Source organism: Typopeltis vanoorti, chromosome 21, assembly GCF_054136105.1.
Source record: "Typopeltis vanoorti isolate ZY-2024b chromosome 21, IOZ_Tvanoo_1.0, whole genome shotgun sequence".
In the NCBI taxonomy this organism is placed as follows: domain Eukaryota; kingdom Metazoa; phylum Arthropoda; class Arachnida; order Uropygi; family Thelyphonidae; genus Typopeltis; species Typopeltis vanoorti.
In genome coordinates, this window is record NC_143569.1 from 59105766 (window position 1) to 59129712 (window position 23947).

The 23947-nt window shown below is 36.9% G+C and overlaps 1 protein-coding gene across 2 annotated transcripts in view; it reads left to right on the forward strand.

Annotated features, from left to right (window-relative positions):
• Positions 1–23947, forward strand: part of LOC150094886 (sphingosine kinase 1-like) — a 169348-nt gene that overhangs the window by 33099 nt on the left and 112302 nt on the right. The window contains exon 2 of one of the 2 annotated variants that reach the window (XM_090411223.1): positions 2172–2324. The exons of the other annotated variant lie outside the window; for it this stretch is intronic. Within the exon in view, the coding sequence (XP_090267349.1) occupies positions 2172–2324 (153 nt within the window). The remainder of the gene's footprint in view (positions 1–2171; positions 2325–23947) is intronic. 2 annotated transcript variants of the gene reach the window in all.

A 23947-nucleotide genomic window follows, 5' to 3' on the forward strand; every position in this document is an offset into this window, starting at 1 on the left:
GTGAGTGAAATGCGTTTCCTGACGTTGTGATGAATGTAGATACTTTGAAGTTTGTTTCAAGCACAATTTGATGGCCTTTGTAAGAACCTCTGGAATTCATTCCATTAATCTTTCAACTATTTTCTATGGGAAAATGTGACATATACAGTGTGATCAAAATTAAAATACCCTGTTTAAGGTCTTGTGGAGCACCATCCAGTGATCCAAATGCTGTGAAACTTTGCAGGAATACATTGTCATATAGTAATATCTGAGGGGGAGGGGATGTAATTCCAAAATTCACCAAGTATCGTAAACACCAAATGCATGGAATTTGATTCCATGCATTTGGTCCGCATAATTTTTTGATCTGCATATCAATTTGGCAGGTGCCAAATTGATATGCGGATCAAAAAAAGATGGACATAGGATTTTTTTTCTTCATCGTGGTTGTTAATGCAAAAACTTCACCTACGGTCTTGTGGAGCACCATCCAGTGATCCAAATGCTGTGAAACTGCAGGAATATATTGTCATACAGAAGCAATATCGGAGCAAGGGGGGGGGGGTGTAATTCCAATATTCACCACCAAGCATTGTAATCACCAAATGCATGGAATTTGCATATCAATCTGGCAGGTGCCAGGAGGGTTAAAAAAAAAAAAAAAAAAAAAAAAAAAGATGGACACAGGATTTTTCCTTTCATCCTGGTTGTTAATACCGTCCACAGTAATGGCACTAACCTTGTTCCAACGTGCTTTCCTCATGAAGCTATACTAACTAAACAATTGTAGTGGTGTTTCTTCACTCTACAAATTTCATCACCTTAACAAATGTTGATGAGGTTCACTATTGCCATGTGCTCTGCAATGAATGGTTAGTCGTTTTGAAGAAACTGTATCATTAGGAATTAGACCTGGCAGAGGTCATAAACCAATCAGTTCAAGTGAATGAAGTTGTTGCTACTGATGGTATGGAGCAGACCATGAATTAATAGCATTGGTTCCTGCAGTGCACTTTCTGTGTAAAGACTCATGTATGTGCCTTACACAACTGTGGAAAATTCTACAGAAGATTCTTCATTTCTACCCATTCAAGATAATTGGTACAGTAAGATTTGAATAGACTTTTGACTGACAAAGGAGTGGGAGGTGTAGCTTTAATATTAATAAGTGCATCAAGTTGTGTATGATGGATTTTCAGTGTTTTTTGATTATGCAAAAGTTTCGGAGAAATAGTACTGCTGATGTTAATTCTCTTCAAGACGATTTGAATAGACTTTTTTTGACTTGGACAGATGAGTGGGGATTGTAGTTTTAATATAATAAGTGCAAGGCGTTGTATTTTGGAGTGCAGAAATATAAAGCTGTGTAATTTATTTACGGTACTGTACTGCAGGAAGTTGATAGATTCGAGATTTGGGAGTGATAGCTGATAGTAAACTGAAGTTTAGAGGGCATATTGCAAGTGTTGCAAAGACTGCACATCGTAGTGCTGCTGTGATAAGAAGTACTCTATGTAGGGATAAGGAAATGATTGTGCCACTGTATAAAGCACTGGTCAGACTACACTTGGACTATTGTGCCCAAATTTGGTCACCTGGTTTTCAGTGTGATGTAGAAACATTGAAGAGGGTCCAGAGATGAGTGACTAAGAGATTATCAGGACTTTGGAATGTGGGACTTTGGAGAAAGGTTGAAGAAATGTGGATTGCTGCAGAGTTTGGTGGATAGGAGAAAAAGAGGTGATATGATAGAGACATTTAAGTTCGTGAGAGGATTTTATCAGATTAATCCAGATGGGATTATAAAAACAAGAATCTATTCCTGGAAGTTATGTAAAAGTGTGGTGGAGAGAGGTGTGATCAGTAGATTTTTTACATGGAGAATTGTCAGTGAGTGAAATGCATTACTAGAATGTGTTGTTAATGCATGGAGTGTTAAGGATTTTAAGATTCGTTATGCTGTGTTGTCAATTTAATTAACCTTCCATGATGAGTCTGCCAACTCCATGGAAGGTGCAATAATAATAATAATAATAATAAACATATCTTTATACTTTTTATGAAATGATAATATTTGATGATTTTTTTGGTTTTCCTCTACCCAGAAAGTTTTCTGTGTATGGTTCTGAAGATGTATTTATTTATTGTGTGTGTGTACAAATATATAGCATATGTAATACTATTTTCAGGCATTAATATACCCCAGTCACCACCTCCATTTCGCCGTCTTTTGATTTTTGTAAATCCACACAGTGGATCTGGAAAAGCACTTCAGATTTTCAAAGAGCAAGTGGTTCCTGTGTTTAGAGAAAGCAATACAGACTATGAACTAGTTATTACTGGTAAATATCTTAATTTTGGCATTGATCATAAACATTATAGACTTATTTTATTCACAAGTTTTTTTTTTATTTTTCAATTTTTTATTATGTTTATTGTGTACTACTATTATCTGAGACCTCCAGGGAGTCAGACTCATTGAGGGAAGCTGTAAATTACCCAACTGCTATCATACCTTCCCTTAAATTCATTTACACTAGATGCACTCACTACCCCTAAGGGCAAATTATTCTACTCACTCACTGCTCTCTGGGAGAAAAACCCAGCTCTTATCCCCTTTCTTGACTGAGAGCAACCTTAACTTTCATGAATGCCCCCCGTGTTCTCTCCCCATCTTCCATATAACAAAAAATTTTATCATTTGAAATGCTATAACACCCATTCAAAAGTTTATAGACCTCTATCATATCACCCCTCTTTCTCCTGTTAACCAGAGTCTCTAATCCACATACTCGCAATCTGTCCTCATAATCTAAATCCCATAATCTGGATATAATCTTTGTAACTCTTCTCTTTCCACAGCTTCTTTATCTCCTTGGAACCCGGGAGACCAAATCTGTGCAGTAATCCAGATGTAGAATATCTTTTTTATTTATATATATATATATATACATACACATAGGCTGTTCAATAAGTAATGACTATATTTATACAGAAAACAGATTACGTTTAATCGTCATCATTTACATGGTCTTTTTTGAAGTAACTACTGTGAGACGCGATGCATTTGTCCCAACATTGCGTCCACTTCTTAAACACATGTGAAAGCCCGTTTTTTGAGAGTTCTTTCAAAACCGCCTTCGCAGCTTTTACACATGCTTTGTTGCTTTCAAAATGGTGGCCTCTTAGTGGTTTTTTGAGCTGAGGAAACAGCCTGAAATCGCACAGTGCGAGATCAGGACTGAATGGAGGATGTGGTAGGATATCTATGTTGTTCTTCTGCAAAACATCCACTACACAACCAGCAATATGTGGCCTTGCATTATCGTGGTGCAATAAGAAGCCATTCTTCAGCAATGGACGCTTCCTTTTGACGTGCTGTACCGTTGTCCGTAAAACATCTGCATAGTATGAGCCGTATACAGTATTCCCAGGTTCTACAGCGTGTTGGTAAACAGTGCCTTTGTAGTCAAAAAAACATTATGGTCATAACTTTACCAGCCGATTTTACAGTTTTTGCTTTCTTGGGGGTAGGCGAAGACAGATGCTTCCATTCATTGTAGGGTTATAGTGATACAACCAAGCTTCATCTGCTGTAATGATACATTTTAAGAAGTTGTCGCCGTCTTGTTCCAGTCTTTCTTTCCATTTTATAGAATTAGTATAAATATACTTCAGAAATGTCTCAGATATAATAGGAGACTTATTATAAAAAAATTTTTATAATAGTTAGAAATAAAAATGAATTTGACAAATGCTTGTTGGGGGCAGTTTTTCATTCCCCTGATAGTGGAGGATGGGAAATTAATCCGTTGTAAAGAATAACAATTTGGTAGGATAACAAAGAATAACAATTTGGTAGGATAGCAAAGAATAAACAATGGCAAAGGAGAATTCCCCCCTCTCCACAAAAGTCAAAAATAATGTTTTATAATTTATTTTAACATAATTGACCTTAAATGTATTTAAAATAAGATTCTGAAGTGATGCTATACTGCTTCAATTAACTTTAGTCAGCATTTACAAGGTGATTGGTATTTTGGCTTAATGGAATGAAACAGCACTGAGAAAGGATTAAAAATAATATTTAATTCTTCCAATATTTCATCTGTCACAGAGACAACTTCAGGGAGTACAATATGAGACTTGTAATATGGTCGAAAGACTAGTCCTACTCAATAGGGGAAGAAAAAAAAAATCAGCATCGTTAAGTTTCTGATATGTACCCCTATAGTATCCTGTACGTCCTATTTCATGATAGTACTACATGAAAAAGTTATACCATTACTAATTTTCAGTCAACAATTTTCCAACTTCACTAATTCTGTTGTCTATTTCCATATTTAATTGGCCATCTTCACTAAAAACTAGTGAAATAGTTGAAATGCTTTACTTGTTCTATAGGTTCGACATTCAGGATACAGTTTATGCTCTCAATGTTTCTGCCTGTTTTCATTGTCTTTGTCTTTTTATTGCTGATTTTCATATCAAATTTATTATGACAGTTATTCAATTTAGTCAGGGAATCTTACAGGCTTATATTCTACCATGCACACAATTAGTGGGACAGTGAGAAACACTCCTCTCTCCTGGCTGCCTGTCCTATCTAACATTGCTCCAACAAACATATGGAGAAGACAAGCCTCGATTAAAGAATTTAATAAAGTAATGATCAACCCACTCCTGCCCCAGCACCAGACTCATAAATTCACCTAGTCTTCGCCTAAAATCTAGAAAGCCTCTGTAGTCCATGGACGAACTCTCTTCAGCTGCCCTGCCATCAACACATGACATGTTGAAATATACTGGTCCAACAATCTCCCAACAAATGGCTTCCTGGTAGATGATCCCTGTGCTTTGCAGCCTGGTTTTGCTCTTCCTAGGAAGATTTGGTCATCAATCAACAGGATCAGAACTAACCAGAGCAGATGTGGCTACCTACTACATAAATGGGGCTGTCAGACCATCCTTATTGTGATTGTTCTCCCATAGCTCAGACGATTACTCATATTGTGAACGACTGCCCAAGGTGCCAATTTTACGGTGGTGGCCTACAGGACATCCACAAGGTGACGGATGAAGGCTTGGATTGGCTTTCCAGACTTTTTTTTTTTTTATGTTAGGCCCATATACAGGAGGTTGGCTGGTCAACTTATAGTACGTTAGTACTGTATATGGGTGATGGGTTGTGAAAGGAGAAACTTATTTACATTTGATTTGAATACCTGTATATTGTATTCCTTAGGAAATACGTCAGGGGGGAAGACTGTTCAACAGTACTGCAGTAGCAGGGATGAATGAGGAGGAGAAGAAACTTGTTCTGTTGGTTTCGAGGTGTACTGTAAAAGGATGTTAGGCAGCAGCTGTACGTGTTCCAATGGGCTTAGTACAGGGTGGGGGAATTATTCATTCTGTTTCAGATGAACCTTTCCCGTGAAAGTATTTATAAAATATACAGATTGCAGAGACCAAGCGTCTACATGAAAGTGGGGGGGGGAGCGAGTTGGTGAGGATCATTTATTAGTCTAATTGCTCTCCTCTGTATTGAGTCAAGCATTTTGAGGGAACTTTTTGGAGTCCCATTCCAGATGTGAGAGCAGTATTCGAGAGCTGGGCAGATTTGTGACTTGTATAGTGTTAACAGCTGTTTAGAGGTGAAGTAGCGTCTTGAGCGAAAGAGAGAACCTAGTTTTTTGGAAGCTGAGGATGCAATGGTTGTGATGTGTTTATGCCAGAAAAGGCTTGATGTCAAGGTAATTCCAAGAAGAGAAATTTCGTCTTGTCTGTGAATTTGAGTGCTATCAAAAACAATTGGGTTAGAGGTCAACTGAAGTAGGTTATTGAAATATATAAGGAAGAGGGTCGGTAAGAGAACTGAGCCTTGAGGGACCCCGGGATGGTGAGAGGATAGGGAGCCGTCTACCATCACACATAGTGTGCATCCAGACAGGAAGCTGGCAATCCATCTGCAGAAGTCCTGAGGCAGTCCAAATGATGGGAGTTTGCTTAGTAAGCCTTTGTGCCAGACTCGGTCAAAGGCTTTGGAGATATCAAGTGCAACTACTTGGGATTCGCCGAATTTATCCAGTGATGGGTGATGTGTGAGAGTAGATCTCCTGTTGAATGGCTTTGGCAGAATCAGTACTGGTGGTTGCTTAATAGCCAGGTACCCTCAAGGTAGATTAGGAGTTGAGAGTTAATGATTTTCTCCATTACTTTAGATAGGTCTGAAGTGAGTAAGATAGGGTGGTAGTTAGATGGCAGTGATTTGTCACCCTTTTTAGGAATGGGTTGAATATAGGCCAGTTTCCAGGTTTTGAGATATATACCAGTGGAGTAAGAGAGTGTGTACAGGTGACATAGGATAGGAGTCAGTTCAAATGCACAGACCTTCAGGATAATTGGAGGAATTCTATCTGGGCCAGGAGACTTTTTTTTGTGTCTAATTTAGACAGCAGGTTTGTGATGTCTTTTTGGCAAAAGGATATAGGGGGCATTGTATGTTGGGCAGTGGAATGACTGGAGGGTATTTGCCATTGACAGTTATGTGTGCATTGGAGGCAAAGTGTGATGTCAGGAGGTTAGCTTTTCCTTTGGGTGATGTTGCAAATGAGCCATCTGGGTATGATAGAGGTGGGAATAGTGTAAGTCAAACGTTACGGCCAATTGCCTTGGCAAGGGACCAAAAGGCATGGCTGCCATTTGGACAGGCTGCAAGCTTCCTACTTTTTGCCATTCAAAATCTGTTTTGGAAGTATTGATAGTTTCTTGCATTTGTTTCGGGCTTCAGTGTAGGCATTGAATGAGGATGGGATTCTTGATTTGAGCCAGTTGTGATATGCCTGATTTTTCATTTGTACAGACTGGACATTGACCTGTAGTTGTTCTGTATTCCTTTTGCCATAAGAATAAATAAATAAACAGGCTTGTACTGGATTTATTCAGAAGTATAGCATCATCTGTATAAAGTAAAGAGCTAAGATTAAAGTTGCCAATTATCAAATTTAATACTACTTTTCTTCATAATCGGATCTATATAAATAATGAATAACAGTGGAGATAATGTGCACCCTTGTCTCAAATCTGGTGGCTTACAGCTTAAATAGAAGCTGTGTATTGCTTGATATAGTATCCCATATAACTGTAGTGTTTTGTAGAGCTTTCATCTTGGCATCTTGTCATATGCCTTTCCCAGATCTACAAAATCTAAATAAAATCCTTGTTATATTCCCAAGATTTCTCAACTATTTGTCTTTAAAGTGAAAATCTGATACTTGGGCTGAATCCAGCTTGTTCTTCACCAAGCTTTCCTTGCATAATTATTCTTAGCCGTTTCTCAAGTATACATGAATAAATCTTACCATGAACCAGATTAATTTTTTTTTATTTTTTTAAAATTTTTTTTTTTTATTTACCAAAAAAAAAAAAGTTTACTGAAAAGAAGTTTCTTCCTGGGGAAGGGGAATGAGAGGCAAGAACTGATAGAGATATACCATCTATATATAAATTATATATTTACTTTAATTCTTTATCCAAGTGTAAGCAAACAGAGTTTGCACCTGAAGTATCTTCAGGACTGGAGCACTTGTGGTAGAGGTGGAATAAGTTCTCATCACTTGCCTTAGTATCTCCCATAATGCAAAGCACATCCCCTTGTGAACATGTATAAACAGCACCTCAATAAAGGTTTTGACCTTTGAGGTGCTGCCTAATTTTTAATTTTATTAAAAATTAGGCAGCCCCCCAGACCCAGTCCCCCTATTTATCAACAGCGATACTATCAAGAACTGATAGCTATCAGTTCTTGCCTCTCGTTCTTCCCCTGCTATTTGCATGGAAGAGTTTGAAAAACAAGCTCTTGACTCAGCACCTATCTGGCTAAGATATGTCAGTGATGTGTTCTGTATTTTTCCTCTTCTATATCAGTGGAAGAGGAAACTAATAATAGTTTCCTCGCCACATCTAGCCTAGTTTAGCCATGTTTTACACCTTAATAGCACACCAGCTGATGGTAACCTGTCCTTTTCAGTGTACAGGAAACTCACTTGCACAGGCAGATACCTTCACAAATGTTTCATCACCTCCACTCTCAACAGTATGCTATCATTAAAACATTAACCAATAGAACCTATAACCTTTGTTCCAATGAGGCCTCTCTTGTACAGCAGCAGCAACACTCAATCATATATACCACACCTTCCTATCTAATGGCTACAGTTCATACAGTATCAAAAAAATTATTCCTTTTTCTCCCAATCTAGTAAAATCCCCCAATCTACTAAAATCCTTCTCTTCAGAAGGATTTTAGTAATGCTCTCTGCATCCCCTACATCTGAGGCACATCAGAAAATATAATCAGTCTTAAAGAAATACATTCTCTGCACAGCATTCTAGGCTCACTTGAAACTAACTACACCTAAACCTCTTTTTATGTGAATTTTTTTTACACGAATTAGAAGTTTTGCGAATTGAGATATCAAAAATAATTTTTTTTATGCGATTTTTATTCACGTTTACACTACCAACCTAAAGTCTAAGTTAGGAAAAAATCCGTAATTCAAGAAAATTCTGAGAATTTTGTAGAATTGCATTCTCGTTTCAATTAAGAAAATTCTAAATTCTTACGAATTTCATTTATTGGGAATTCCCCAAATTACATAACTGATTGTGCATAAAAAAGCAGTTCTTAGCAGTTTGAATTTGATTTTTGAGTAGTTACTGAGTAGTTACAACACAGTTACTGCATTTTTTGCATTTGCATTTTTTAAGTGAAATAAAAATTGTGTTATAAACTTAATAATTTTGCCAATAAGTAATAAATGGTAAGCTATATGTAATTTTCAAATTTTCATTTCATTAACCAAAGATTTTAATCCAGCCCTCACATGAAGTTGCCGATAAACCAAAAAAAAAAAAGAGGAAAGCCGTTTCCTTGGATATAAAAATTTTAATTTTAGATCGTCTTCAAACTAGGGAATGTGCGATGGCTATGGGTAAGCATTTTGGAGTCTGTGAATCAACTGTCAGATCTATAAAGAATAGTGAAAAGGCTATTACAAAAGCAGTGTGTTCTGGTACAAAATCGAGTGCGAAATTATCATCATACACAAGAGACGTTGTTCTAGAAAAGGCCAAAAACGCTTTAGTAATGTGGATAGAAGATAATGTGAACAAAACAAAGAAGAATGCTAGTTGACGGAAATTCCATCAAGCAATCAGCATTGAGATTTTGTGAATAGATTAAAAAACTGCAGCCAGATACTTCATCTCAATCGAGGAAAAAATATGAATTTCATGCAAGCAATGGTTGGCTGGCTGAGCTTATTAAAAGACATGCTCTTCATAATATAAAAATTAAAGGTGAAACTTCTTCTGCTGATGAAACAGCTGCTAAAGCATTTCCACAAAAACTTGCTAAAATAATTGAAGATGGAGGTTATTACACTCGTGAACAAGTTTGGAATATGAATGAAACCAGCCTTTTCTGAAAAAAAATGCCAAACAGAATTTGCGTATCAAAAATGCAAAAAACTGTTGGTGGGTTCAAAGCAACAAAGGATCGCGTAACACTCCTATTTTGTTCGAACACTTTAGGAGATCGGATGTTAAAACCACTGCTCATAAATCGATCATTAAGACCATGGCCAATGAAAGGCGTAGATTTTCAAAAATTGCCAGTTCATTGGATGGCCAACAAAAAAGCTTGGGTGACCATTGATATTTTCACTGAGTGGTTCCACGAACATTTTGTGCCAGAACTTAGATGCTATTTGAATGACAAGGGTCTCGAATTTAAAGTGCTTTTGATTCTTGATAATGCACCCGGTCATCCGGCCATAGAACACTCAAATGCGCAATTTTTTTTTCTGCTGCCCAATATCACATCATTGCTACAACCTCTAGATCAGGGTATGATTGCGACTTTTAAAACATATTATGTCAGACGAACATTTTGAACAAGCTAAATGATGATGAAACACTGTCAGTTATGGATGTGTGGAAAAAATTTTCAATTATTGTTTCAATGTTGGTGGATAGGGAGATGAAGTTTAGGGGGCACATTGCAAAAGTAGCTAAATCAGCTCATCAACTCACTTGGTTGTTGAAAAATACCTTGACGAGCAGAGACAAGCAAGTTATTGTACCTCTGTACCGAGCCTTGATAAGACCTCATCTCGACTACTGTGCCCAGATTTGGTCACCTCGGTTCCTTCTTGATGGAGAGGATCCAGAGGCGAGTGACTAAGATGATAGCAGGTCTATAGAATGAACCATATGAGAACAGGTTGAAGATTTGTGGGTTGCAGAAACTAGTTGATAGGCGGAAAAGGGGAGATATGATTGAGACATTCAAATTGCTAAAGGGATTCTATAGGATTAATTCAGAGGATATTTTTGAGATCAGGACTGGTGGTGAGAGAACCAGGGGATACCTATGGAAGCTGGGCAAGAGTGTGGTTAGCAGGGGTGTTAGAGCTGGGTTCTTTACTTTTAGAGTTGTAAATGAGTGGAATAAGCTGCCAGAGTCTGTTGTGGGCACAATGACAGTGAGTGAGTTCAAGGCAAGGTATGATAGATACTGTGAGAATGTCATATAGTTGTGTGGACATGATGTTTAGGGCCTCCCTCAATGAGTTTAAGGACTCCCTGGAGTCGCCCGAAATAATAATAATAATAATTATTATTGATTGTATTGATCAGATTCGATTATCGTTATCTGAATTGAGACCAGAAACTATGAATGCATGCTGGAAAGCTATTTGGACCTCCTGTGTTAAAGAGAATGCTCCTGTTCCCTTCAATCATACTGCAGAATTCCCCAACATAATAAGTTTGGCATGTGAAATTGCTGGAGAAGGATTCGATGATCTATGTTGGTAGATATCGAAGAATTGTTAATTGATAAACCTCTCAGCGAAGATGAAATAGTGGAGATTGTTTCTGAGACTCCTGAAAGCAAAGTTAATGATAATGATCAAAATAATCCTACTTTTACTCTGATATTATTAAAGAAAGTCTTAAACTGGCCAGTAATTTAGGCAATTATTTTGCCCGACATGATCCAAATGAAGAACATGCTGGGAAGTTTTCATGTGAGCTTAAGTTGTTAATGTCTTCATACAGAGAATTATATCGCGACTTATCTAAAGCATCAACACAGCAATTAATAACTGAGTTCATGCCTAAAACTATTGAAACAACCAGTGGTACTTTTGTTCAAGACATGACAAAAAGAATTCCACAAGTTGAGGCGGAAGTCGATGATGATAATGCCATATCTGGTAGTTCTAGTAATATTACAGTCTCACGAAAACTAAAGCTTTCGCATTTATTGTCAGAAACTGATAGCGAATAACATAATTTTTTTATAGAATCCTTAGCAAACAACTGAAATTAATGTTTTTTTTTTAAAGTTATTAAAATTTATTATATGTATATGTGTATATGTATTCATTATATTTATGATCTTATACATTATATGTATAAGATCATAAAAATCTTATGATCCTAATGAATTCAATGTTTGTTTTTTTTTTTTTTTCATTATTTTGCTTATATTTCAGATTTGGAACCAATCTTCACTTTTTCTATGGAGTCAGTAGTTCTTTTTACGTGTAATTTTTAGGAACGTATCTATCGCATAAAAAGGGGCTTCGTGTACTCTTATCTGCTCCACTAAGGAACATCTCTCTCTCAGTTCCTGGTGTATATAGAGTTCCCTGTTCCTGCAAGTTGGCCTGCTATGGACATACAGGCAGATCTGCCATTGTCCTCATCTTGTCTTGTCAGATAACATCTCCTTCCAGGAGGTTGACTCCCATGATCTTCCATCATGTATTGTTTTGTGCTTCTCTTTTACATTCTTCATAAGACAAAAAGGTCCAGTCCTTAATATTTCCCATCCAATCTGTTCTTTGTCTTCCTCTTCTTCTTTTTCCTTGTATCATTCCTTCTAGAAGTGTTTTTTGTGCGGGATTCATGTCTTAGTATGCGACCAAGGTAAGTGGTTTTCCTTTTCTTAATGGTATTCAACAGAGTCCTATCTTCTCCAGTCATCTCTAATATTTCTAAATTAGTTTTTTTGGCAATCCATGGGACTCTAAGGATGCTTCTGAGGATTCACATCTCAAAGTCTTTTAGTTTATTTTCACAATATTTTGATATTGTCCAGGTTTTTGCTCCATATAGCAGTGTTGACCATAAGTAGCATTTTGACAGCTTAATTCTCGTTTTTATCTAAATTTTCCTTGAGGCAGGACCGGCCTTCTCTATAAAGGCGCCCAGGTGCAAGAAACCTTTTGGTGTCCTAAAATATTTTTCAAAGGTAAAAATTAAGGGATTCGAAATAAACGTATTGTAAACCCTCTTACTTGCAAATGATTTTGGCACAGGAAAACAAAAAAAAAAAACACATTCGAAATATGTTTCTGCAAATGTGTACCGACTGTGCCCACTCAGTTGTGGGGCTCAGGTGCATTGCACCCACTGCACCCCCCACCCTGAGATGACTGACCCTGCCTTGAGGTTAGAATGTTTTTCATGCTAATGAATCTAGCAATTTCTATTCTTTTTAGTATTTCCTTATCACACTTTCCATTCTTTGTAATTAGTTGACCCAAATATATATAACTACTTGATCTAAGGTATTTCCTCTGATCTTAATATTTATATCGGGTATTTTCCCTTTTTCTGTTGTTATCAGCATGGTTTTGTTTTTTTTGAAGTTGAAATTAAGTCCATATTTTTCACTTTGTTGCGTCTCTTCTAGTAGGTTTTGAAGATCTTTTTTATTTTCAGTCAGCAGTACTGTATCGTCTGCATATCTTAAGTTGTTTATATTTCTGCCTCCTATGCTGACTCCTTTAATTTTGAGAAACTTCGGAGGAATTCATTCCCTTCTTTATTGGGAATGAATTCCTCCGAAGTTTCTCCTGATATTTTTATTGAGGAAGTTTGCTCCCAATATAGATTTATCAGTAATCTGATATCTTTACCATCTACTCCTGATTTTTTGATGCATTCTATTAGTAGTTCATGTTGTATATTGTCAAAGGCCTTTGTGTAGTTAATAAAAAATAAGTAAACTCTTTCTGCTTCTCCAGATATCTTTCTATAATAGTTCTAATGTTGAAGATTCCTTCTCTATTTCCTTTATTTTCCTGAAAATCAGATTGTGTTTCATTAATTTCCAATTCGATTTTATGTTCATTTCTTTCTAGGATGATATATAAAATAACTTATGCTATTTGACTGATCAAGCTGATTGTTCTGTACTCTTCACATTTGATTGTCTTAGATTTTTTAGGTATTGGTAGGAATGTCGAGTGCTTAAAATCTTTTGGCAGGTGTCTAGTTTCGTATATTTTGTTACATATGTCAGTCAGTGATCTTATAGCCTTTAGATATTCTGAATAATATATGCACGTAAACACAAGAAAGATATTTAATTAACCAAATATTTCGGTCTGGAAATAGCAGACCATCTTCACTGGCACTACAAGAACAGTTTAAAAAAAAAAAAAAATTCAAGGTGGAATACTAAAATAGATCATCTAAAAATAGAACAAGCCGCATGATGTTATATCATTAAGTATTAAAGGGAATATTTTTAAGCAGACACATGATTGAAATAAAGATATTAATTAATAATATTAATATCTTTATTCATAAAATTAATATGAATTAATGAGTTATCCTGATTAGACTTTCCCAGATTTATTTATTTATTTATTCTTTATTTCAATCATGTCTCTGCTTAAAAATATTCCCTTTAATACTTGGTGATATAACATCACACGGCTTGTTCTATTTTTTAATGATCTATTGTTAGTATTCCACCTTGTATTTTTTTTTTTTTAAACTGTTCTTGTAGTGCCACTGAAGATGGTCTGCTATTTCCAGACCGAAATATTTGGTTAATTAAATATCTTTCTTGTTAATATAATTAACGGCTATTTTAGCCTGTTTTTGTTTAGGAGTGTCCCTTGTATTTAATACATTGGCTAACATAACTCAAAAGGGGTATGTATATATAGCAACAGACTACAATTCACCATGGAAACAGAACAGAACAAATCCATCAATTTCTTAAATCTTACATTAATCAGAAGCCATAACAGAATTGCCATGAAGATATTTCACAAGCCCACACATGTCGGAAACTACCTCCATTTCAATTCATACCACCCTTATTCCGTTAAAAAATCTGTCATCCTATCACAGTTTATCAATGCTTACAAATTCTCCACCAACAGCAATTTTCTTAACACTGAACTCAAATATTTAACATAGGTTTTCAAAAATCGCAACTACCCCACGCATCTAATAAATTACGCGAACTTTACGGCAAAATGCCGTCTTAACAATAATACAACAGAAATTATACTTATCTTTCTTGTGTTTACGTGCATATATTATTCAGTCTTTATGTTACAAGTATCCTTAAAACATCAAACTTTAGATATTCTGCCGTAATTTCATCAATTCCTGGAGCTTTTCCTGGTTTCAATTTCCTAATGGCATTTGTTACTTCCCAGGTAAGAATAGTAGGCCCCTCCAAATTTTCTTGCAATGGCTTATCTATTCTATCATAATTGTAGAGTTCCTTTGAATACTCTGCCCATCTATTCCTTATTTTGTCTTTCTCCATGAGGTTATTTCCATCTGTATCTTCAATGAAATGAGAGCCTACCCTTTTGCAAGATTTGCTAGTTAGCTCCCTAACTTTTTCATGAAGTTCTCTGCTTTTGTGCTTTTTGTCCAAAAGTTCAATTTCCTTGCATTTGTCATTGAGCTATAGTTCTTTTGCAATCCTACATTCTCTCCTGATCTCCTTGTTTAAGTTCTTGTATTCAGAATGATTTTTGTGTTTCTTTCTTTCCTCCATCATTTTCAGTATCTTGTCATTCATCCAGGGTTTACTCATCTTCTTCTCAAATTTGCAAATTGTTTGTTTTACTGCCTTTTTTTATGTCCTCTTTAAATTTCTGCATCTATCCTCATTTCATCTTTAGGATAAGGATACTTAGTGGAATCAGGAACGTTAACAGCAGTGGATTGTGCCAGTTTTTCTAAAAATTTATCTTGTATTTCTTGATTTCTGTTCTGTTCTTGGACCACTGCTGTTTAATCTGTTCATTAACGATATAGGGAATGGTCTAAGTGGGACAGTTCATTTGTTCGCTGATGATGCAAAGTTGGGTAGGGCGATAGTGAATGCAGAAGATGTCAAAGTCTTGCAAGATGACTTAGATAGATTGGAGTTCTGGACTAAGGAGAATGGATGTCAATTTAATGTGACAAAATGTAAGGTTATGCATTTCGGAGTGAAAAGATTAGCAGCAGTATACCACATTGGTGGAACTGTACTCCAAGAGATTGATGAGGCCAGGGACTTGGGAGTGTTGGTGGATAGGGAGATGAAGTTTAGGGGGCACATTGCGAAAGTAGCTAAATCAGCTCATCAACTCACTTGGTTGTTGAAAAATACCTTGACGAGCAGAGAAAAACAAGTTATTGTACCTCTGTACCGAGCCCTGATAAGACCTCATCTCGACTACTGTGCCCAGATTTGGTCACCTCGGTTCCTTCTTGATGGGGAGGAGGTTGAGAGGATCCAGAGGCGAGTGACTAAGATGATAGCAGGTCTATGGAATGCACCATATGAGAACAGGTTGAAGATTTGTGGGTTGCAGAAACTAGTTGATAGGCGAAAAAGGGGAGATATGATTGAGACATTCAAATTGCTAAAAGGATTCTATAGGATTAATTCAGATGATATTTTTGAGATCAGGACTGTTGGTGGGAGAACTAGGGGACACCCATGGAAGCTGGGCAAGAGCGTGGTTAGCAGGGGTGTTAGAGCTGGGTTCTTTACTTTTAGAGTGGTAAATGAGTGGAATAAGCTGCCAGAGTCTGTTGTGGGTGCTATGACAGTGAGCGAGTTCAAGGCAAGGTATGATAGATACTGTGAGAATGTTGAACAGCTGTGTGAACATGATGTTTAGGGCCTCCCTCGATGAGTCTAAGGACTCCTGGAGTAGCCCGTGGTAATAATAATAATTATGTTATCTGATTTAGTATTAAGTGCATTTTGAATGCCTTCATAGAAACGTTCTACATTTTCATCTGGGTAATCAGAAGTAGATGTATATATTTGGACATTAAAAATATTAAAAGGTTGAGCTGCAATTTTTAATTCAATTGCTCTGTCACTTATGGACCAAAGTCCAAATAAAGATTGGAAAAAATACCGCTATGCTACAACACAGCAAATTTAGAAGAGAGACTGTTCTTAGAATATGCATCTGCTCTCAAAAACCAGCCTAATTTAAAGAAATATTGGCTGTATAGAACTTCCCAAAATATGGGAAATGCTAATACTTTGAGATCTCAGGTTACATCCTAGGCCACCAACGTGTGTCCACAGAGAGTACCCCACATAGTTCGGACTCTAGTCTTTTATATGCATATTTCACTTAGTTTTGTGTTGCATTTGTGTGTGTGTTATATCTCATATTATACTCCCTGTGAATGTCTAAGATGAAATATTAGAAAAAGTAAATATTATTTTTAATCTTTATAGTTTAGTTTCACTCCATTAAGCTTCTAACATGAATTCCTCCCAGCACTGTGGCCTTAGCACATGGATAGTGTTCATTATGGCTAAATTGTGGATGCAGCTGTCATGTGAAATAACTTTAATTTAAAATGATTAGATGTTTTGATCTTTATATTAAAGTCATCATTAGAAATCTACCTATACATACATAGACAAAAAAATATGTTACAATTCACTAACAATACCCACAGGCATGCTAGTGGCAGTCGTGCCTTCCACCTGGTCCTTCATAAAAGCTGTTGGGTACAACTTTTGTCTCTACCATCAAACTATCGACCTGTTTACTCATAGTTGTCTAAAGTAATAGAGAAGATCATCAACAGTCAACTTCAGCACTTCGAAAACTGTCAATAAACGAGTGACCCACTATGGATTTTGCCAAACAAGATCCCTAGTAATCTCTTCATCTAGAGGTGAGTGATGAGGTGAGGAGATTACCAGGGATCTTTGGAAAGATTTGATTTAGAGAAACTTGTGTTATTGCGCTTAGCATTTCCAAGGCATTTGATAGTGTTTGGCATCAAGGACTTCTTAGCAAATTGCCATAACTATTATGCTACCTTTCTTCCTTGGTAATTGGATTGCCAGTTTTCTCTCAGGTCATTCACTATGCATAATGGTGGAGGGTGTTCTGTCTTCAGATTTTTCTGTTAATGCAGGTATTCTTTAGGGCTCTGTTATTTCATCCACCCTCTTCCTCATATAAATAAACGACTTGCTCTTACTGACCTTTTCACAGTTTTGCTGATTACAGCACTTTCTACTCATAATACTTATGTGACAAACATCAACATTATTATCAAATTCCTGACATATATCCTCAAGGGGTGTCATGATATGTGATGGCCAACCAGGCCATTCATTTGTACATGATATCTTTAACAGTCTTCTGTAACACCACCACATCTCAAAAGCAGCTATCCTTTTTTATCTGACTTCTTTAGGTTTTAAGTCTCACATCCGTTAGTTGCTATTGGAAAACCTACATCCAAAATGCTCAACTTTGTTCCCATGGAGATGGATCCATCCTTCCATCAAGTCTGACTGTTGTTTCAGCAATTCTTCACATTAATAATGGATCCCAGGTACTCAAACTTGCTGACTTCCTCAATTCTTTCTTTGAGAACCATAATTTTTGTCTTGCTAGGATTGAGTTGAAGTCCTCTGTTATTGCTGACTTGTTAACTTTATTAAGAATTTGTCCTAGTTCTTCTTTATCATTACAGAAGAGTATGGTATCATTAGCATACCTCAGATTACTGATCAATCTACCACCTATTCTAATTCCTGTCTTGAGCTTATCCGATGCTTCACGCATACTTACTAAACAAGGAAGGAGAAAGTAAACATCCTTCCCCAGCTCCTTTTCCAATCTGAAGCCATCAGTTAATCCAACACCTGTTCTCATTATGGCTTCTTGCTCTTGTACAAGTTGGCTATCAACCTGAAAAAACCATTATTTTCATTACTTCCTACAGTTTCACATGCTGAATGCAGTCAAAAGCTTTACTGTAGTCTAAGAAATGCATTACCATAGAGAGTCTAAATTCTTTTATATGTTTCTATGATCTGTCTAAGGCAAAGAATCTGATCTCTAGTGCCCTTACCTTTCCTAAAACCTTCTTGTTCCTTGGGCATCTCTGTCTCAACTTTGGTCTCAATTCTATTTAGAATGATTTTCAATAAAATTTTGCTTGCATGAGATATTAAACTAATAGTTCTATAGTTCTTGCAAGCCTTTATATCTCCCTTCTTATGTAGTGGTATGAAAATAGACTTCTTCCACTCTCTAGACCATGATCCTGTCTCCTATATCCTTGTAATCAATCTATGAAACACTCTTATCCATCCATCCCCTGTGGCCTTAATTCACTCTGCTGGGATTCCATCTTCACCTGGGGCCTTATTGCTGTTAAGCTGCCTAACTGCTCTTTCAACTTCATACCTAAGTGGAGGAGGTTCCAAATCGGAATTCTCCTGGTGAGAGGGCTTGTCCAAATGTTCTTTATCCACTCTATTGTACATTTCCTCACAGTATTCTTTCCACCTGCTTTTTGATTTCCAATTCTTCTGTTAGCAATTCTCCATTCTTGTCTCTGATGACATTCATTTTGGGCTTAAACTTGTGCTTTAGGTCACAAATAAAATAACCTTTTATACTTGTGTCTCCTCATCTGGAACTCTATCTCTTTGGATTTATTAGTATAAAACTTTCCCTTGTCCTGCTTGATGGCTCTTCTGACTTCTCTATGTAATCTCTTATATTATTCAGTCCCTGTGTCTCCTTTGTTTTTCTAGCTGCCTTCTTTTAATTAGTTCCCATGTTGAATCTGATATCCATGGGTCTCTAATACAGGATACAGCCAAGATAGTTCTTGGTTGTATCCTCTATTATCACCTTGACAACTTCCCAAAGCATTTCTGGTGAGTTCTTCTCATTGGTCTCCAAAAAAATCATCCAACCAAGTTGATGTTTTTTCTATGAATCCACTAGGAATTACTCTAACATCCAGTCTAGCGGGATGTGCGTGACTTGGAAGTTTTCAAAGTCTTAGTCTTACTTTTGCGATTACTAGCTTACTAGTTGCATGCATTGCATTTCAGTGATGAGAATGATACATCCAAAGTTTGATTAAACAAGCTATTGAAAGGAAAAAAGAAAGTAGTTATAAGAGAAAAGAAGTTTTAACAAGTTACGACGATCCAAGTTGGTTAGTTGCAAAAAGGACACATCCGAACTTTAATTAAACAATCATTCAAGAAAGCAAAAGTTATAAGTAGACGTTTTAACAAGTTACAACAATACAAACATTGGACGATCCGAGGTAGTTGGTTGCATGCTTTGCATTTCAAAGTTGAGTATGACGTATCCGAACCTTCATTAAACAAGTATTTCAAAAAAATAAGTTATAAGACAACAGAAGAAGTTTTAACAAGTTACGAAGATTAAAGTTGGTTAGGACATGTTAGGTTAGGTTTTATTAAACAAACCATTGAAGAATAAAAAGAACTTATAAGATAAAATAAGGTGTTTTAGCAATTTACGAAGATCCAAATGTTGGGACAATCCAAGTTAGTTAATTGCCTGCATTGCATTTTGAAAATGAGAATGACACAACTGAACTTTCATTAAACAAGCCACTCAAAAAAAAAAAAGTTATAAGATAAAAGATGAAGTTTTAACAAGCTACAATGAGTCTCCAGGACAAGTATGCACATCAGAGATGCTTGTTTTCCACCTGGAGAGCCAGGATGTAATCAATCTGGTGCCTTGACCTATCAATGTTAGATATCCAAGTATAGGTCTGTCGTGGGTGTTTCTGGAAGCAGGTATTGGTAATAACTAATCTGTTAGCATGGACAAATTTCAACAGTCTTTCACCATGGCCTCATGTTCACCCAGACCAAACATGCCACACTCTGGCCTAACTCTCATACTTTTTCCCACTTTTGCATTTAAGTCCCCTAAGATGTCAAGTATGTCTCTCCTTGGTAGGCAGTTCAAAACAGTAAGTTTTCATAGAATTCCTCACTCTTCATCAGGCCTATCTGTGTGGGGTGCATAAACTACCATGATTGATACATTGGTAGGCTGAGCCTTAAGTCAAATAGAAAGTATCCTATCATTAACAGGGTTATAACCAAGAAGGCTTCTTGCTTGAGCTGTCTTCAGTATCACAGCTACCCATGATGCTTTGAGTCACCACCTGAATAAACAACTAGCTTACCATCCTGTCTTTTGAAGTGACCTTTACCATTCCATCTGGTCTTTGTAATTCTCAGGATGTCAATTTTATACCTACAGTATCATCCATATTTTTACAGGCAATCTCAAGAGTACCATCTCTAGACCTCATTCCATGTGCCTAATGTAAAATTCCCTTCTAAGATTAATCCTATACCTTCTGTGTTCCTCATTCACAATATCACTGACTTTTGTTGGAGATTGTAATATACTTCTTGAACAGGACTCTTTACCTAAGCCCTGAATGTGGCTCTGATTATTCTGCTGGATAACCGATGCAGCATGAGATTTATTATATAGCAGAACAATATTAGCATTTTGGAGTGAAGTTACTGCAAGAAGAAAGTGGTGGGATTGGAAAGATCATTCCTAGCCCTCTAATACTCTAATAGCATTGGGGAGGGGGGGGGAGAAAAAAGGGGAGGGACCAGTCGACAGATAATATAACAGATGTATATCACATGAAGTAAGGCATGGTCCAGTATCAGGTACCTTGGGTTTGCCACTCACTGAAGTGAACCCTTGAGGTGACCTTGTGTCTTGAGCAGGAAAAATAAAAAACGGTTTTCGAAACTGAGGGTTAGCTATTGATGCAATGCATTTGTATCAGAAAAGACATGTAAATCAACTCAGGAAGAACATTTGGTCTTGATTGGAAATCTGAATGTTATCAAAAGTGAAGTGAAGTAAGATCATTCTTACAAGAAATGTCAGGACTGTGTCATTGCAGTGTAGAGATTGTCCTCAACCTACTAGAAAATAACAAGATCAATGTTTTGAGACATTGGTCATGAAGTTCTTGAAGCTTTGGATCATTTGAGCACATGATTTGTCAAATACAAAACAAAAATGCAGTGTATTGTTATCAGCAAAACTCCAAATAGGATCTGAGGTTAGTAAGAGGTGCTTGTTAACATGTAGGAGAAAAAATGGTGATAAAAATGCAGCGCTTTTTGGAAATCTGAATAGATGAAACAATCTGGCATAGCAATTGCTCTTCTATCCAATTGCAAAGGGTTGAAGACCATTAGTAGGTTATTTAGCCAGCCTGTTGGCCGATGGTTAGTGTATCTGCTCTTTAGCCAAAAGGCTGCAGGTTTGAATCCCGCCGTGGGCATGTAATTGTCTGTGGAAATGGTACTGGTGGTCAGCGGTAATTTGGTGGATTGCATGGTAGAGACAGCTGTAAGTGCCCTTCCTCGATGAGTCTTTGAACTCCCTGGAAGTGTTAAATAATAATATTGATAAGTTAGTTTTTGTGGCATATTGAATTAAATGCATTGGAAATATCAAGTGAACCACACAAGCTTCATCTCTCCATGACTTGTCTATTGATAGATGCTTGTTAATGGCTGCTGTGGAGTGAGAATAGTTGAGGATGACTTTTGATGATGCTCTCCATTGTTGTTGTTGCTCTATTCAGTCAAATTTATCTCCCCATTTTTGTTAAAAAATAGAATAAATATAGGCTTGCTTCCGTGTGTCAGGTAAATGACATCTTGTACAGGGTGTTCGGGATAAATTTGACAGTTTCGTAAGGAAAAAGAAAATCTTCTTTGTATCTATTAAATTTAATGAATTGACAAAAAAACATTACAGGCAGAGTTAATTACAATACTATCAACAAGATTTACTCAAAATAACCACCATTAGCATCGATCACAGCTTCAATTCTGCTTCGGAACCTCGAACAAGCTGATGCTACAGTCTCCCTGGGAAGGGCCGCAAAAACTGTTTTAATTTTATCCATTAACTGGGCTTTTGTATTACTGGAAGTGCGATTGGTGTCTTTTTCAACTGCGCCCCATACAAAATAATCCATGGGGTTAAGGTCTGGGGAGTTTGGAGGCCAAACATTTGGACTGGTGAAGTCGTAGAAATTTTCAGACAACCATTTTTGACTTTTCCCAGAGGTGTGGCAAGGGGCCGAATCCTGCTGCCATACATACGGCCTACCATTGGCTACCCTTGTTATCCAGGGCTTGACTACAGTTAGCAACTCCACGAACAAAGCCCGAATTCCAATGCCAGGGTTCTTCAACACCTGTTCCTGCAGATTTGCGAGGAATTCTGCTGTACGAACGCAATCAGATCGTCTGCTAGGGATCTTTCTTCTTGCTACATCCTCGTAGTCACCATTGCAAGTCTCTAGTTCATGCCTGATTGTTTTTACTGTATTCAGGGAGCATTGGGCAGCAGTCGTAATATCCTTATTTTGATGGCGGGCACGAATCATCATGATACAAGTTATTCTCTTCCATGATTCAGGTGGGTTCCAGCTATCCATCCTTTCTGACATCTTGTATATGAATGAAGAAGGGTCCAAACTTTTAAATGAAGAGAAGTGTGTGTTAATACATGTAACTTATGGAAAAATATAATTAATTATAAATATGTCAAATTTATCCCGAACACCCTGTATATGAATATTAATTCTATGCACAAAAGGTTGTTGAACTTATGTGTGTGTGTGTGTGGGGGGGGGGGGGAACTTGGATTTGAATATTTGAGATTGTACTTTAGAAATGCATAAGGGAGAAGACTGTCCTAGTAGAAGAAGTTGAAATATTTGTTCTCTGAGCTTTGAATTAAACAGCGAAGGGGTATTTTAATAAATTTAGAAGATTACTGGAATTATTGATGCTAATTCTGATAAGATCCATGCAGTTAGCCTAGTGGCTATGCGCTTCGCAACCATATGCCTTGGGAAGGTGTGTCCTAGGTTCGATTCCCGTCGATGATGTGACGAGCTCAAGGATCTTCCTCAGCCATAGCCAAGTTAGCTGGTCTTGGGCATTGACAACAGGGTTTTACCCCCAGTTTATCTGGGGGTTTTCATCCCACAAGCAGGCAAACCGGCCCGTGAACACACACAGATTATAGTCATGGATATCACCCTTAAGGGATGCAGCAGAGAAGTGGTTAACCAGCTGCATTAGTATGCCAGTAACCCCTCATTAGGAGGGGACTCAACCCATCCTAGGATGGACGAGAGGGATAGGAATTCTGATAAACAGTATCCATGGAACTATTTGTAGAGAATGCAAACAAGCAGAGACTAGAGATCTGTGAAAGAAGACTGAGTTGAGTGAATTAATGAGAGATGGGGTCATTAATCAGCCTGATTACTTCCTGATATACTGAGTCAAGTATTTTTAGATAGCACCTAGGGACATCACCTCAAATGTGAGAACAGTATTCGATGATAAATCACAAATTGTTCAATTTGTGATTTGTCATCATCATTATACATAACAAATTTAGGCCTAGTGTTGCCTGTTCCCTCCTTAGAAGTCATCGTTTAAGAGAATGTCCTGGTTTTCTTTTTCCTAATGGCTTGTACTTTAAGGCTTGTTTTGGTTATCTTTCTATTTTCATTCTTTGAAAGTGTTCCATCCATTTATGTTTATGTTTTAATTTTTTCTATTACTGGCTGATGGTTTAATTATTTCATGATTTCTTTTTTCTTTTGTGATCAAATAGAGTATACTTTGCAGTTTTTCTCATAAACTTCATTTCTGCTAATATTAATCTTTGTTTGTCTCTTTGTTTTATTGTCCAGATTTCACTTCCATACAATAAGACTGGTAGGGCTAATG